A 16,285-nucleotide genomic window follows, 5' to 3' on the forward strand; every position below is an offset into this window, starting at 1 on the left:
GTATTTTCAATAACTTATAATAATGATAAAAGTAGTAATAAGGGGAAACAAGTTTGAGATAAAAAAAAATTAACCAAAAACAATATTTCTTTTATAAATGTGTATTAAATGAATAAATAAATGAGTAAACATAAAAAAATTAACAAACATTGATAAATAATAACTAAATAATAAACATCGGATTTAAAAAGGGGAATATATTAATTTGGTATATAAATAAGGTGAATATGTTTTGTAATTATTTAATACATTAAAAGAGTAAACATATAAGTTTTTTAAAAATATTGCAACTTTTAGAATATATATTTTAGAAAATAATTTTAAAAATTAATATAAGTATAGTTATAAACATTAAATATTAAAAAACATTTAAATGTGTGTTACCTTGGAACTCAATTTACAACACAATAGCCAACTATAATATTCCATGTTGTGATTGAATACAATTTTAAAACTAATTACTGAAACTAAATGTATATTCAAAAGTCATCATAATAAACATACAGTGTTCATTTTGATATATTGATATGAGGAGAAGGAAGGAGGAGATTGAAAGTATTATAGGATAAAGTTAGTGTTGTTTCTTTTAGAATTTTGACTTTTTTATTGTATTTGTTTGTATTAGTTCTGTTATGTTTTTAAGAATTTGGACTCCGATTAGGGAGTCAAGTTTGTCAAATTTGTGACTAAATGAACTGATATGACATATTAAAATATTTTTTAATAGATAAATAATTAAATTACCAAATTGCCTCTTATGTTAAAAATAATGTAAAATAATATACATATGATTTATAGTTATTTGTAAAAAATAAATAAAATAATATATTTGGTGTGAAAATAAATTTAATATAAAAATAATTTATTTACATGAAGATTTAATTTTCTTTTTAATAAAAATTTTAAAAATAATAAATTTTATTATAAACATACTAATGGGGTTATTAATCATTATTTGTGTTATTAATTTATTTATTTATTTTGTTTTCACAATAAGCATAAATAAATAAAAGCGAAGACATGGCAAAAGTCACAAACACATTGTCTACAAACAAAACACAATTAACATGGAATTAATTAAGTAAACTGAAAATATGGTATAACATACTCATGTACGTACACATAAGATACAATATTTGTTGTCATCATCCCTAATGCAAGTCGCATTATTCATATAAGTTTGTAAGTTATTCCAACGATATTGTGTCGACATCCTCATAAGGTGTCTAGTATAGGACGAGTGTGAAGAAATAAACAATGGCACTGTCTGAATAAGATGTCATTTGAAATGTTCATTAATACCATTGATTAGTTTTTTTTTTTTTATAGGAGGGCAAAGCGACATTCAAATGCTGCAACTTTACGGTCAATAATGCTTAACATCCTTCCTCTTTGATCATTTGCTTCGTCTAATAATTCGCTTATTCTTGAATCCATGAGTTTCAAAGACACACAAGTCAAAAGCAGCAAGAGTGTGATAAGAAGTAGTAGAAAATGAAATATAATTTAAGAACTTGAAATGTAATACACAATGCACTTACTCAATACAAGTTTTTGATTAGCTGTTAGTCCTCTGATTTGTGAAGAATTTGGTTCACATTGAAATTCACTTCTGCCATTTTTCGGTTTATATCAAGGTAAAATTGTTGAACTTTTTTTCAATAGCATCAACACATCCTTACAAGTGTTGCACCCCTCCTCAATACTTGAGTTAGAAGTTCAGTATTTTGTAGTCACTTCTGGCAAAGGATCTTGTGTTTTTTCTTCTCCTGAAAACAAGAGAAAACCAAGAAAAATGGATGAAACTTAACTTACATAAATAAAAAAACTGATTGGTTCAAATTGAAGAGCTTGCTACGAGGATCACTCTCACAGTCTCATACTTTCAATCATACAAATAGATGAGAGAACCCTTAGGGAGAAGTTAGAGGACTATAGAAAAGTCATTTCTGGAGAGATCCTGTGTTTTAAAACAATGAAACTCATTTATAACAATTTCATTTATACTAAAACATGTGAATGTTAAAACAATTGAGTATCACTATTTTTAAAACCATTATCACTTTTAAATTGTCCTAGGCTTTTAGAAGGACAATTAATTGATTTCAAAATATATATGTATATTCCTTTTTTCTATTTTTTTTAGTTTTGTATTTATATATTGTATTAAGAAAAAAATCTTGAATTAAAAAAATAACTAAAATTAAAAATATTAAAAAAACAAAGAAAAGAAGAAAGTATATATATATATATATATATGTATGTGTGTGTGTTTTTTTATTTTTACTTTTATATAAGATATTAAGAAAATTAAAAATTAAAAAGAAATACACCATTAAAAAGAATTAAAAAAAACAAAACAAAATTAAAAAAGCTCACTTGCTGAACAGCCCAGGTTTCATTGAGAGAAAACTATTGATTTAAAAATAGAAAGCTTCAGTATGCCAAGAGTGTGCAATGCGAAAATGAGAAAGAAAATATATATTTTTTTATCTAAAGCTTTGATTTTAGACATGTGATCGTATGAATGATGTGAATATAGTTAATATTAAGAGAAAAAGTACTACAATGTGATGGTATTAAATGATATTAAAAAATAAATATCTTATAAAATTATATAACTCCAGTAATATTAAACTTGTATAAGAGAATTTATTTAAGGTTTAATTATATTTTAAGTCGTAAGATTGAGATAGTTATTTTCTTTGTCATGTCACCTCGCTGATATCACAACATATTATTTTATTAGTTTAAATTTTCTAATTTATAACTTTTTTAATTTATAATTTTATAATTTTATAAATTTATAAATTTATAATTATATAATTTTTATTTTTATTATTTTATTGTTGTACTATTTCAATTCAAAATTATATAATTATAAAATTATAATTTTATTATTTGAATAAAATTTGAAAATATATCATACTTTTATATTTTATAAAATCATAATGATTTTATTTTTGAGAAATTATTCTAAAATTATATCCTGGGAGAGACAATTTATTGAATTTGATATTGAGTTTTGATAAAATTTTTTATTTTAGATGATATGAGAGAAAATATAATTTTTGTGTTTAATTTTTTAAATAATATTTAAAAAAAAACGATTTTAAAAATATACATTTAAGTTAATCTCTAGTGGTTACAAGAAACTCGTGACAGCACATAAACCTAAAACTAAAATTTGTGGTTAAAATAGAAGTCTTAATGCAAAATAATATCGTGTAATTTATAGTTTACCAATAAAATTAATACATTATTTTTCATATCCACAAAATTCATACAAATTTTCTCAAATAATACTTTTATTTAACTAAATAGATATTTAGTTGTTTTTGAGAGAAAAAAAAAACTTACATTAAATTCTTTGACAATTATAGTTTTATTATTTTAATTCAAAATTATATAATTCTAAAATTATGATTTTATTATTTGAATAAATCTAAAATATACCATAATTTTATATTTCACAAAATCATAATTTTTCTAAAATTTTAAGATAATAAATAATAAAATGATATGTGACAACAACTGAGTAAGTGACATAACACAAAGATAACTATGCTAATCACATCACCAAGTTAACATAAAAAAAGTTAACAAAGTACTCAAATTAAAAAAGTTAAATTTATTGAATACTTTATAGACTAAAAAACAACAAAAATTAATCTAGAACTTAATTAGTGTTTTCAAATTGGTCACAAACTCTTAAAAGATAATTAAACCATTTATTCAATTAGGGGACTTGAATGAGACTTTTGTATGAACAGTGGCGGAACTTGAACAAAAAATGTAGGGCAGACAAATTAGATTTTATATATATATATATATATATATTTGTTTTTTATTATCTTGAATTCTTGGTTCTTGTGAGATTTATCAGGTTTAGTTAACGTAAATGCATTTTTTTCATCTTTATCACTAACCTACCTCTTAAAAAAATCAATTTTTTACTTTTTATCATAATCTTTCTAATATAAATTTATCATCTCTCGCCTATTTGGAAAAAATAAAATTTATATTTACAAATCACAATTATCACAATGCAAAACATAACAAAACTCATATAATTTTAATTAAATAAGTAACACCATATGAATTCAAAACTTAAAAAAAAAATTACCATAGGCAGCGAAAAACACAAAATCCTTAAATTTTACAATTAAGGATTATAATAATTTGGGGAAAATTATAATGAGGGTTCATACCAATTTCACAAAAGAATCCCTAAAATCATAATTAGGGTTTTATTAAGTTGAGATAAACTTAATTTGGGAGAAACATTCTAAAAAGAATCATAAATTTAACATACATAAATCATAATAAGATACTAATCTTGATCTGAGAGATCATGCAATAATGTATACTTTAATTTCAATCTATGTTTTCCAACCTCTATTCCCTATCTATCTCCTTGTATTTATTTTTCTTCACACACTTCTTTCATGATAATTTACATGGTGAAAAGATCTTATAGCGAGAAAAAAAAATCCTAATCTCTCTTATAAATCAATGTCTCCATTAAATTTTTTTATTTTATCTTTTATTATAATTTTTCATAATATAAACTTAATATAAATAATATATAAATATAATTTTAAAAAATATATAAATATATATAAAAAAATTCAAAAAAGAAATTGGGGGAGCTGACTCCCCCTGTCACCACATAGTTCCGCCCCTGTGTATGGAGTGTAAAAAATAAAAAATAATCGTGATATAAGAAATGTTGTGGATAGACTTTACTTACAAATTTATATTTACCATTAGGAATGTCAAAAAAATTTGTACCCGCGGATAAAACCCGCAACAGGTAGGAAATAAATATTAAAAATGGATATCCACGTTAACGAGTAGTATTTTTTATACCTGCATGTTAACGGGACTGGTACAAATATTATAGTATTCGTACCCGTGGGTATTAGTACCCGCTATACTATATATTTTTTTGAAATGATTAAAATATTAACCTATTGATTTTGAATGATTTATTTTTTATCAATTGGTTTTAAAAAAATCTCCATTTATTTGTAAATTGTCATTCAAGATTATTTAAATAAGTTATTTGCACTTTGTTTGAAATTTATAAATATTATGCATTATATTTTTATTTGAATTTTATAGTTAAAATTTGTTGTTAAATATTAAAATTTTCTTTTTGTAAATACATGCGGCTACCCGTGGATATTAAAAAAATATGTGGGTACCCGCACGGATATGGGTACGGGTAGGGATGTCAAAAAAATCCAATACCCGCGGGTATCTGCGGATAAAACCTGTAACGGGTAGGAAATAAATATTATAAATAGATACCCGCATGTAATGGGTACGCGTATTTTTAGTATCTGAATGTTAACGGGGCAGGTACGAATATCATAGTATTCATACCCATGGATACCCGTACCCGCTATACTCTAATTTAAATTTTAAAAAATAAAAAAAACATGACTAAAATATTAACATATTGATTTTGAATGAGTAATTTTTTTATCAATTAGTTTAAAAAAAAATCATTTCTTTGTAAACTGTCATTCAACACTATTTAAATGGATTATTTGGACTTTGTTTAAATTTATGAATGTTATGTATTGTATTTTATTTGAATTTACGATTAATATATTAAAATATGTTGTTAAATATTTATTTTTATTTTTTTGTACATACCTGCGGGTACCCGTGGATATATTATACGGATACCCTGATGGATATGAGTACGAGTACAGATACGTAGTAGATATTTATACAGTGAGTAAGGTACGAGGGAGCTACTACCCCTACCCTATTCGTCCCGTTGACATCTCTAAATAGGGTACAGATAAATATTTATCTAACGGGTAGGGTACAAAAGAGTTACTACCCGTACCCTAACCGCCCCGTTAACATCCCTATTTACCATTAATAATGATTATTATATAAAAAAAAACAAAATATAAACGAGAGAAAAAATATTCTCATTAATTAATTTTACTTAATTCAATCAATTTAAATATGTACATGCCGAGTGAACTAAGAAATTTAGTCTTATAATATTATAAAACACTACAACTAATTTGTTGAAAAGTTAAAAACATTTAAATTAAAATACATGAAGTGTAATAATTCCGGGTTTGAGTGAATTTTTCAGAAAAATGAAAAGTTAACAACATGGACGAAGTCCACTCAACAAACGTTCAAGTCACGTAAAAAAAAAAAAAAAGGAAAATAGAATTCATAACAAAATAAAAAAAATTAACAAATAACATCAAAACCTACAATCATAGAATTACACAGCCCTAAATTACCAAGTTACAACTTACAAAACACACATTTTCTAAAATACCAGCGATGCTATCAATGGACTCAGTTAACTATATTTGATTCCTAAAGTTTAATATAAATGTGATTTTAGTTTCTGTATTTTAAATAAATACTTTATCTATTCTAATATAAAATAAAAGATATGTTTTAATTTATAATTATTTATAAAATAATTTATTTTGATGCTGGTCTCAAATCTAATGCGATGCGACGTACGCAAACCATATATTTTTTGAAATCAAGAATACATTTTTTTTTAAAATTTCATAATGTTAAACAATTTATTTTAAATTTTAAGAATTAAAATAAAAATAAAAATATTAATTTATATTTTAAAAAAGTATTAATCCATTTTTTTTTGTTTCATACGCGATGGCATTTTAGTAAATTAGATGGAACTTTCCCGCGGAAAAATACTCTCGCAACATGTTCCCTCCTTACCCAAATAATTGGGACCCTAATATCAAAATAAGAACAGAAAACCCTCACCCCCTAAACCCTTTTCCTCTATTTACTAATTCCCAATTTATTTCACCCTTCCGTTTCAGACTCGCGATTGTGATATTTTCTTCGTTCCTTTGACTCGTTGCGTGCTCGCTCGGCGGTTCTCGTCGTTCCACTGAAGGGTTCCATTTCAGTCATATAATCTGGTATTTTATTATTCTCTCATTCTCATAATCTTCCTATTCGAATGTTATTATCAGTGTTTATTTTTTGCATTTCATTCACTGTCTCAGTGCTTGCCTTCGTAATTGTTTGTACTTGCTGCATGTATGATTGCCCTCTTAGTACATCAGATACACTCAAAATTTTATAAGATGTTTTAAGACGCAATAGAAGTCACAAATTCGATTATGCACTAAAATATGTATACATATTCTATTGCGTCCATTTTTGTTACAAAACAAGAAGTTTCCTATTGGAAGGCTTAGCAGCAGGTTTCTCACAACTGGGTCTGGTTTTAAGTTCTTATGCACCAAATGAAGATAGTAACTGTTAAGAATCTGGCATGAAGACACCTCATTTTCCTATATTATGACATGCAGCCTCCTAGTAGCTATTTATATTGCTATTTGTATGTTTTATTGTCTCATATGATACTTTCTTGATATGTTATTGCCTTGATATTTGCTGTTTCTAAACTTTTACTTTTTCTTTTAAATAGTGCGTGAAAATAGACTGTGCCAATCATGCAGAGCTCTCAGCAATGGGTCGAGAAATAGTAACATAAGTTCTCTTTCAATTATTTCTATATCTTATTTTGTACAAATCTAATTTTGCCTGCTGTAACCCAGCCGACCGAGGCAAGTGAAAGATGTTGCGTACCAAGAGGAAGTTATTCGAGTTCTAACAAATACACTTGAAACTGGAAGTGTAATTACCCTTTCTGAACGCCTATTTCTCCTTTTCCTCCTCTTCTTCCTCACTGAATCAAGTTAATCTTCTATTGCAGTGCCCCCACATGCTCTTCTATGGTCCTCCCGGCACTGGAAAAACAACTACTGCCCTTGCAATTGCCCGTCAGCTTTTCGGGTATCCCTCTCTGGTTTTATTTTCACAATTATAAGATAGCTTGCTTATTTCTAGCTGTCATGTCAATTTCTTAATTCTGTTGTGTGACTTGTGAAACCTTAATTCTGTCGTGTCACTTTTGCTCTCGTAAATAAAAGTAAACAGAGCTACTAAATAATAACTAATCAAGAATCCAAGATTAACTATTTACATAATAGAAACCAAAATGATATGAACTCTCTGTTAAAACTTTCTCTTAATATATACTTTGTCACTCTTAAAAGTATTTCTGTAAACCTTTGCTAGTTCAGTTACACCATGAAATCATTTACTGAGAAAAAAAGGAAATGAAATATGATTTAAGGAATACCTTAAGTTCAAATATTTTCACAAAAGTTATATGACCCAATTTCTGAATGTTATATGTGTACACTACTTTTGAATTCTTGACATGTTGAGTCATAGGGATCCACAGACTATGCAAATTGTGCATCACTTTAATAGCAACTTATGGTAATAAATTTACCAGGAATGTTTTTTGATCAACTGTTAGAAATGAAAGAATAGTGTAATGCTATAGAGGATCATTTGAGGATTGAATTTACCAAAATGTCAATTTTGTTTGTTTTATGAGTTGGGATTCACAGACAGTAAAAATGATGCTGTTTTCTTCCTTAAGCTAACCTGTTGTGCTAATGGGTACAATGGCACATGTAATGTAATTTGTAACAACTATATATGACAGGCCTGAGCTCTACAAGTCTAGGGTGCTGGAGCTGAATGCAAGTGATGATAGAGGGATTAATGTTGTTCGTACAAAAATAAAAGATTTTGCTGCTGTGGCTGTTGGTACTTCTAAGCGTAAGAAGTATGTGAAATCTAATTCTCTTAAGATTCTTTCCTCCTCCTTTCTCCGCTTGTAAGATCTGTATGACTTCCTCTTTGTTATGGTGTTTATATATTTCAGTGGTTATCTTTGTCCTCCATTTAAGATTATTGTTCTAGATGAGGCTGATTCAATGACAGAAGATGCTCAGGCATGTTTGCTATGTTTTTCATTTCTGCTATGTTTTTCATTTCTAACGTTGCTTGTCTCAAAGTGTTTGCTTTCACACAACCTTCAATTGCTGTACAGAATGCCCTGAGGCGTACAATGGAAACGTACTCTAAAGTTACAAGGTTCTTTTTTATATGCAACTATGTGAGCAGGTATCTTTCTTTCATGCTAATATGTACTGTTTATTTTGTTAATCTATATCTTTTAGGAGCTAATGAGTATTATAGTTACCATGATAACAGTAATTAATCCAAATAATGCCATGGAATGGCTGGCTCCAAAAACGGTATGGCTTTTAAAAAAAAATTTGGTTACCTTTTTTCAATGAGAAAGTATGTTTTCTATATTTGGTTACTTTTTTTTGGCAACACTGTTTTCTGGGAATAGATATTTACCCTGTTTTCCAAAAGCATTCGTATAGCGAGAAGAAAATCTAACTTTCTTTAGTTAAATGGAAAGTTTTTAATGGAGAAAAGAATATCATATTATTTTATTAAATCGTTTAATGTGGTAATAAATTAAAGAATTCAGTAAAAGTGACATTACTCTTTGAATTATAGGAAACTTGTATAAATATTTCTGGTAAAATATTTGATCAACGAAGTAAAACTCATCATTCATGTGAATCATAATTCTCAAGGTTGATATTTCTCAGGAACCATGGTTCCTGAGTATGAAAATTTTCTTTGGTATCACACGCCATGTTAATGTAATATATTGATAGTCCTTTTCCTTTTGTTATTCTTGTACTTTCCAAGGATATGAGACATAGCTTCATATATGGTTGTCATTTTTTTCATAGGATTATAGAACCGCTTGCTTCAAGGTGTGCAAAATTCAGGTTCAAGCCATTGTCAGAAGTAATCATGAGCAGCCGGATATTGTACATATGCAAAGAAGAGGGACTCTATCTTGATACTGCGGTGAGAACCTTATGGACTATTTAGTTCAGTGGATGGGAAGGGAAGGAAGAGGAGGGGTTTTGATTAGATACCCCGTATGGTTAAGAGGAAGGGAGGGGAGGGATATCAATGTAGAGGATAAGCAACTCTTTTCTTGTTTGGCTCATGAGGGGAGGGGACAGATTTTTAAAATTAATTTACTTTCATTTCCTTGTTATTTTGTGTTCCAAAGTGTAAATAAGATTATTTTTTTCCATACATTTTAAATGTTTTAAATTACTTGTGTTCCCCTTCAAATCAGCCGAATGTTGGAGGGGAGCAAAAATTGAATGAGGGATTTTGCTCCCCTCCATTCCCAATCCATCCCCTCTTACAAATTGAATCAAATTAGAAATTTAATTTAAATCAACCCCTTCAACACCCCATTCAATTTCTCTCCATCCCAATGCCATGTCAGTGCTCGCACAATGTAATGTTATTCCTAAAGTTTTCAGTCATTTATCTATAAAGGTTTTGTTAGATCGTAATGGGTTATTTTACATACCATTGCTTCCACAGGCTCTTTCAACCCTTAGTTCTATTTCTCATGGAGATCTTCGCCGGGCAATCACATACTTGCAGGTGAGGTGCATTTCCTGATCAACACACTCAATTTTCGAACATTTAAGTTATATCTATAAATGATTATTTTGCTATTGCATGTTGCCTGATTTTTAGGACATGCTTTCATTTTTTTTTTTATTTATATCTGGTGCTGAATCAACTATTAACATCAATGGAAAGTTGATGTGGTGATGAGGGCAAATGTTCATTGCTGATATGAGAGGGGAGCCTGTATTATGAATTAAATTTGTTTGATTGTAGGAATGTATGCTTTCATCTTTATGCTTTTCTTGTAATGGCATAAGAATAAAATTCAACGGAAAGATGCAGTGGAGAGTATAAAACACTAGGCTGGTAAGAGATGAGGGCCTCTTGTTAAGACTTTCTGTTGAAACTTGGTAGAACATAGATGTGTTATGATTTGGGTATTATTTGCGACCTGTTCTATCCTTTTAAAAATATTTTTATGGGGCTCTCCTTCCTACTGGTTTCCATGTAGATTTTTTTTTTCACTTCATGCATAACCAATTTATTAGCATAAACTATAAAATTAAATTATCTTGTGTGCTATGAGTTAATACATATAATGCTATCACCAGGAAATGTAAATTGTTTTAATCAAGGCAGTCCTACTGAAAATAGAGGAATTGTGTGTATACTTTTTTAATTTTTGAGCTAACTTGGTATTTAACATTGCAGTCTGCAGCTCGCTTATTTGGATCTTCAATTTCTTCAGAGAATCTGATTTCTGTGTCTGGGGTAGGTTGTGGCACCACCTTCCTGCGACTTTTTCTTTCCTATTTTCAAAGGAAACACTGTAATAATAGATTAAAGTTGTTTATAACATTATTTTGTATGTTTTATTGTATGTATGATGATGGGCTCGAGGATTAAATGACAATTATTGACTGAAGGACCAGGATTTTGAATTGAAGTTTTGGATTTACTTTATCATGTGATTTTCACTCTTGCTTTTTTAAGAATATAGATAAAGGGTTTTTAACTTGTCCTGGTAGTGTGTTGTCTTGATATATAAGTTCACAAAATTAGCCATGTATTTGAAATTTTATGAAAGCATTGGAAGTCAATGTTGCATATATTCCTTGATGTGGCCTCCTATTTGGGGTCTTCTCTTCAAGCTGTGTGCCACTTTTTTGCGTCCTTAACTAGTTTTCATTCCAATTTGTTGTTTTGTGACATCATTTTTGGTGACTATGTACTAGAGCACCTCTTTATCTCCGTTCCTGTTTGTCTGGACTTTCTAAAATCTCAATCAATATACCAGGTTGTTCCAGAAAAAGTTGTGGAGGCAGTTCTTCAAGCTTGCAGAAGTGGTAATTTTGATTTCGCAAACAAGGAAGTCAACAATTTCATTGCAGAGGGATATCCAGCTTCTCAAATGCTTACTCAGGTATTTATATGTTTGTTTCTGTTTTATTGGGCCAGTTTCGTTAAGATTTCTACTGTAACTTATTTGAGTTTTGTTTTACTTTTTGTTTTTCCAGTTATTTGAAGCCATTGTTGAAGAAAATGATCTATCAGATGAACAGAAAGCAAGAATATCCAAGAAGCTGGGTGAAGCTGATAAGGTTATTTATGACTCTTCCGGAATTAATTACACACACTACTTCCCCCCTTCCTATTTACTGTTCCTGGACATGATTTTACCACATTTTCTTGGTGTTTTTAACTTTTTAGAACTTCTAAATTTCAGTGAAGTGCAATTGCCTGTTTTTTCTTCAATTCTCACTTGTTGCTTTTATGGAATTGCAGTGTCTAGTTGACGGTGCTGATGAATACTTGCAACTTCTTGCTGTGGTCAGCAATACAATGAAGGCTTTTAGCAACATCCCAGAAGAATTTGCTTACGAGTGTTAGATATTAGATAGTCAGCATATCGGAAGGATCAATTATTCTGCTATAAAGAAAAAGAAACATGTTTAGTTGAGATTTGGTGTCCGTTGTTAACTATTATGTGAATTGGACTGTGAAAATCCGGAGTGGATTACTAGACAGTAGCTTGGACATTCTTGAGTACAAAATTGACGCGGCAGAAGATAAAACGAATACATAGCGTATCAATTTTCTGTTTTTGCACTTAAATATTTAAAGCAGTTAAAGCACTTCATTTCCGTCTCATCCCAGAACGAATTCAATGCAATTGTTCAATTCAAGGTCAGCGGGAACTCATTTCGTTTGACATCTTACTCATTTGTTTTATTCAGCATAAAATCTGATGTAGAAGCGTAGTACGCATTCGTGGCTATTCATCTTGTTAATTGCAACGCTGTATTTGTAATATAAGTTAATTGAGAACATGACTATGATTGTTTTTTGAAACGTGGATGAACTCGTAAGCTTTTCAGGGTATGGTAGAAACTTTTTGGATGATACTGAGGATTACAGAACTAGTGAAAAAGCTTATAAGAACAAAAATAAATAAATGTCTTGTTATATAAATTCTTTGAGAATATGTAATCTGAATCATTCCAAAATATGGATCTATATGCTTCTTAATATATTTTCATGCATGAAATTTTAGCATACCGTTCGTTTTACTTTCAAACGCTAAACTTGATATGTTGAATACCATCGTTCAACATCGGCTTTAGCAACTTAATTAAAAGAAAATGCACATATAAGTGACGCAAACTGAGGCAGTTAATGTAAAAAAAACCACTGGTACCTTAATTATCATTTTATGGTAAAAAAACATCTCAATTCGGGTAACATTTCAGCAATTGCTGTGCTTCTTTGGCTGCATGAACTGTAAATGAATATCTGATGATAAGAATAGCTAACAGGGGTTCATGTATGCCTGGTGCATTTATTTTGACTATATTGGGAATATTTGGAGACCATTTTCCGTAAATTTGTTTGTAAAGTCAAGACCTCTAAGCAGTAAACACACTCCAACTGATTCATAACGGGTTGCTTGAAATCAACCCTTTCCAAAGTTCAAAGTTCACAACGATACAATTACAAAAACTTCAAATCTGGAAACAGAATGAAATTCTGAATGCTATGACAAAGTCAACTCAGGACAATTAATATAAATAACACATGTAATATAAATTCATACCACAAGTAACTCACTCAGTCCAAAACATCAGGGTATGCTTCTGCAAATAACGAAGGAGAACCATGCATCACAATATATCCCAGTTTAATTTTTTTGCCACATTCCACCTTCACAACTCAAAGATCAAATTTTGTAGTCATGGCAAGAAAATATTAATTATCAAACAAACAAAACAGAGATGGATAGATAGATACAAAAGCCATATATGAAGCTCAGTGCAAAAAGCACAGTCACAATACATGAATACAAAACTATCAAGCATATAATTTGAAACTCTGGAACTCATCCACCAGAAAAAACCATGGAGCAATTCATGACAGCACAGGGAGTGTATAAACTAAAGTCTAGTCCTCTTAACAGTCACTTGTTTCCTCCCACCCTTCACAATTCAAACACGAACACAAAATCCAATCATGAACAGCAAGCAAAAAATAATTTATTGAAAGGAAACAGGGAGAACAACAATGCGACTTAAATCAATGCTTTACATTCGGAAATAGGAGCATAAAATGGCATTAGACAAGTAGAGGAGACAAACCAAAGAGGAAGAACAACAATGAAAAGCATTGACTACAAAATAAGTTGACTGAATAAAAAGATAAAAACTTATGAAGCTACTAATTAATTGAAGGGTCAGCATGCTGAGTATTATTACCTTCTGGAAGCTGTAATTGCTCAAAAGGATATTCATCAGTATTTTTTTTTGGAAGAAAATGATTTATCAACTTTGGTTTTGAATGTTTGAATGGGAGTGTCATTATGAGTGATTAGGCCTCTTCTAGTAGACTACTACTCATAACAACCTGCAATTAAGGTCATTGTTGGCCTACCACTTGACCTTGTCTTACTCTACTGGCGCCAAAAACAACTTTCTTTCCCCTTTCAAATGCCAGTGTCTCCTTCATCTAAATGATTACACATGTCGCAACTTGTCCCACTGAAAATGCACCCTACATACTGTTCTTTTACCTACCAATTTGAACCTTTTTTTTTTACCTGAATCTTTTTCCAACAGCTACAGTCTCTTCAACAGAGATATAATTCTTGATTCATCATATTGTGTGAGGAATAACCCCTTTTACTATACTTTCAAACTTTCAATCCCAGTGCTTATGATATCACCAGTTGACTATACTTCATTGAGGCTGCTTCAACGTTCAATTGTTGTACTCATAAAAGACAAAACCAATGACTAAAAAATGGAGAAATTTATGTCCGCTGAAACAGGAGAGGTTATTGGTTGTTATTTTCAAATCCTGGGAAGAAATGCAGCAAAAAAGGTAGGGCCATGATATGAAATATCAAAAGACGTTTCAATTTTAAAATGTGAGCCCAGAAAGTCCATTACACAAAGCTCAGTCACATGGTGTGTGTCTCACTTTTCTCGAATGGAGTTACTCAAGACAATAACAAAGTCAGATACTTATGTCAAAATGGAAACGTAAGTCCCACCTCGTGTGGGCCAAACCCAGAGTCCCCACTAATCCATGCCTTTGATTTCGCAAGCACAGAACATAATCACTGCTCATCACATCACCATATAAATACAATACAACATGAGAAAGACACTCGCAATTCACAAACCATTGCTGCTTCGGTTTTGAAATTTGTTTAGAATAGTAACAGTGTTAATAAAATCGAACACAATGGGTGCAAGTGTAGAGTATGATGATGATGATTCCTGTAAGAAACCAGGAGCAGTTCCTTTCAAATGGGAGGTAAAGCCCGGGCTTCCCATAGTGCAGCAAAAGCACCACCACCAGAAACTGGATTCGCCGTCAGTGAAGCTGAGACCACCGCCGCCGGCGGGCTCCTACCTCCTTTCTTCGGAGGAGCCGCGGACACGCTCCTTCCGGTCCACTCCGAGGGGCCGATCCGACCGGTGGCGGTTCGAGCGGCCCCTCCTGACCCGAGTCGAGAGCGTCTCGTCGGGTTGCTTCTTTTCGCCGTTTTTGAGGCGGCTGCAGCGGAGGAAGATGGTTCAGAAGCGAGTGGTTGAAGAGGACTATACGTCGGAGCTAGAGACCATTGGTCGGTGGTCCTTGTCGTCGACGAAGTCGCTCTCGCCGTTCCGGGCTTCCACGGCGTCGTCTTCTGTAGCGTCGTCGCCCAGGCCCATTAGCGATGCTGAATGGGCCGGATTTGGGCTTTTCTGAGAGTAAACTGGGCTGTTTTTGGGCTTTAACTTTTTTTTGGTGGGCGGTGTGTGCGTATCGGAATTGAAGAGATTTTTTTTTCTCTCAAGAGTAAAGGATAGTTACGCGATGTCATGTAAATATAAATATAAATTATAAATAAATGTTGAAATATCATTACGAATGACCTGTGGATCTCTGTCAACTTTTTTCTACGATAATAAACGTAAAAAAAATTAATTATTATAGCACGGATTTTAGCTAATTTTATATTATTTATAATATAAAATAATGAAGTTATAAATATTTTTATATATCTATATATAATAAATTTATATTATCGCAATTCATCACGATATAATATTCAATAACAAATAGCTTTCATTCCTATGTGTAATTATTTGACTTAGATATTTACATCATTGTCATTTCATTAAAACAATTCAAATATATTTTAATAATATAACTTATAAGTAAATATTCAATAAAAATGTAATTGGTTGAAAAAATTTCATGTTTTCTGTATTTATTAAAATTTAGTTTAATTTTAACCCTTCTCTCCATGGATCTTTCTACTCTTTTATGCCAAAATTGAGATACTATTCTAATTTAATATACGATATTGTAAGCCCCTTTTTGCTGTCCTAAAGAGGATTGGGCCTGGCCTTTCGTAGGCCCAAGGTCCGCCCCTCTG

The 16,285-nt window shown here is 30.5% G+C and overlaps 2 protein-coding genes across 3 annotated transcripts; both read left to right on the forward strand.

The window, feature by feature from the left end:
- Window positions 1-6,734: 6,734 nt before the first annotated feature.
- On the forward strand, window positions 6,735-12,513 carry EMB1968 (ATPase family associated with various cellular activities (AAA)). 2 transcript variants are annotated; one of them, XM_085667142.1, is made up of 13 exons: window positions 6,735-6,950; window positions 7,466-7,522; window positions 7,596-7,674; window positions 7,754-7,833; window positions 8,558-8,680; window positions 8,780-8,849; window positions 8,948-9,021; window positions 9,672-9,792; window positions 10,312-10,392; window positions 11,074-11,133; window positions 11,660-11,785; window positions 11,880-11,963; window positions 12,148-12,513. In XM_085667142.1, exons 2-13 carry the CDS (start codon window positions 7,491-7,493, stop codon window positions 12,250-12,252), a joined length of 1,035 nt encoding a protein of 344 aa, XP_085523268.1. In that variant the 5' UTR covers window positions 6,735-6,950; window positions 7,466-7,490; the 3' UTR covers window positions 12,253-12,513. The 2 variants fall into 2 exon arrangements, with proteins under 2 accessions (XP_085523268.1, XP_027901770.1); XM_028045969.1 differs by having other exon boundaries at window positions 10,330-10,392.
- Window positions 12,514-14,920: 2,407 nt separating this feature from the next.
- Window positions 14,921-15,775, forward strand: LOC114164427 (hydroxyproline-rich glycoprotein family protein). Its single transcript, XM_028049097.2, has one exon. It carries the CDS (start codon window positions 15,103-15,105, stop codon window positions 15,610-15,612), a length of 510 nt encoding a protein of 169 aa, XP_027904898.1. The 5' UTR covers window positions 14,921-15,102; the 3' UTR covers window positions 15,613-15,775.
- Window positions 15,776-16,285: the final 510 nt, after the last annotated feature.

This window comes from Vigna unguiculata, chromosome 9 (genome assembly GCF_037176805.1).
Source record: "Vigna unguiculata cultivar grain cowpea cultivar isolate G323 ecotype 2 chromosome 9, ASM3717680v1, whole genome shotgun sequence".
NCBI lineage: Eukaryota > Viridiplantae > Streptophyta > Magnoliopsida > Fabales > Fabaceae > Vigna > Vigna unguiculata.

Excerpts from the sequence above, each read along its gene's own strand:
- EMB1968 (XM_085667142.1), top strand. The coding sequence starts at position 7,491 with ATGCAGAGCTCTCAGCAATGGGTCGAGAAATA. Across the intron at positions 7,675-7,753 it reads ATACACTTGAAACTGGAAGT|TGCCCCCACATGCTCTTCTA; the intron begins GTAATTACCCTT and ends CTTCTATTGCAG. Across the intron at positions 11,786-11,879 it reads CTTCTCAAATGCTTACTCAG|TTATTTGAAGCCATTGTTGA; the intron begins GTATTTATATGT and ends TTGTTTTTCCAG.
- LOC114164427 (XM_028049097.2), top strand. The coding sequence starts at position 15,103 with ATGGGTGCAAGTGTAGAGTATGATGATGATGATTCCTGTAAGAAACCA.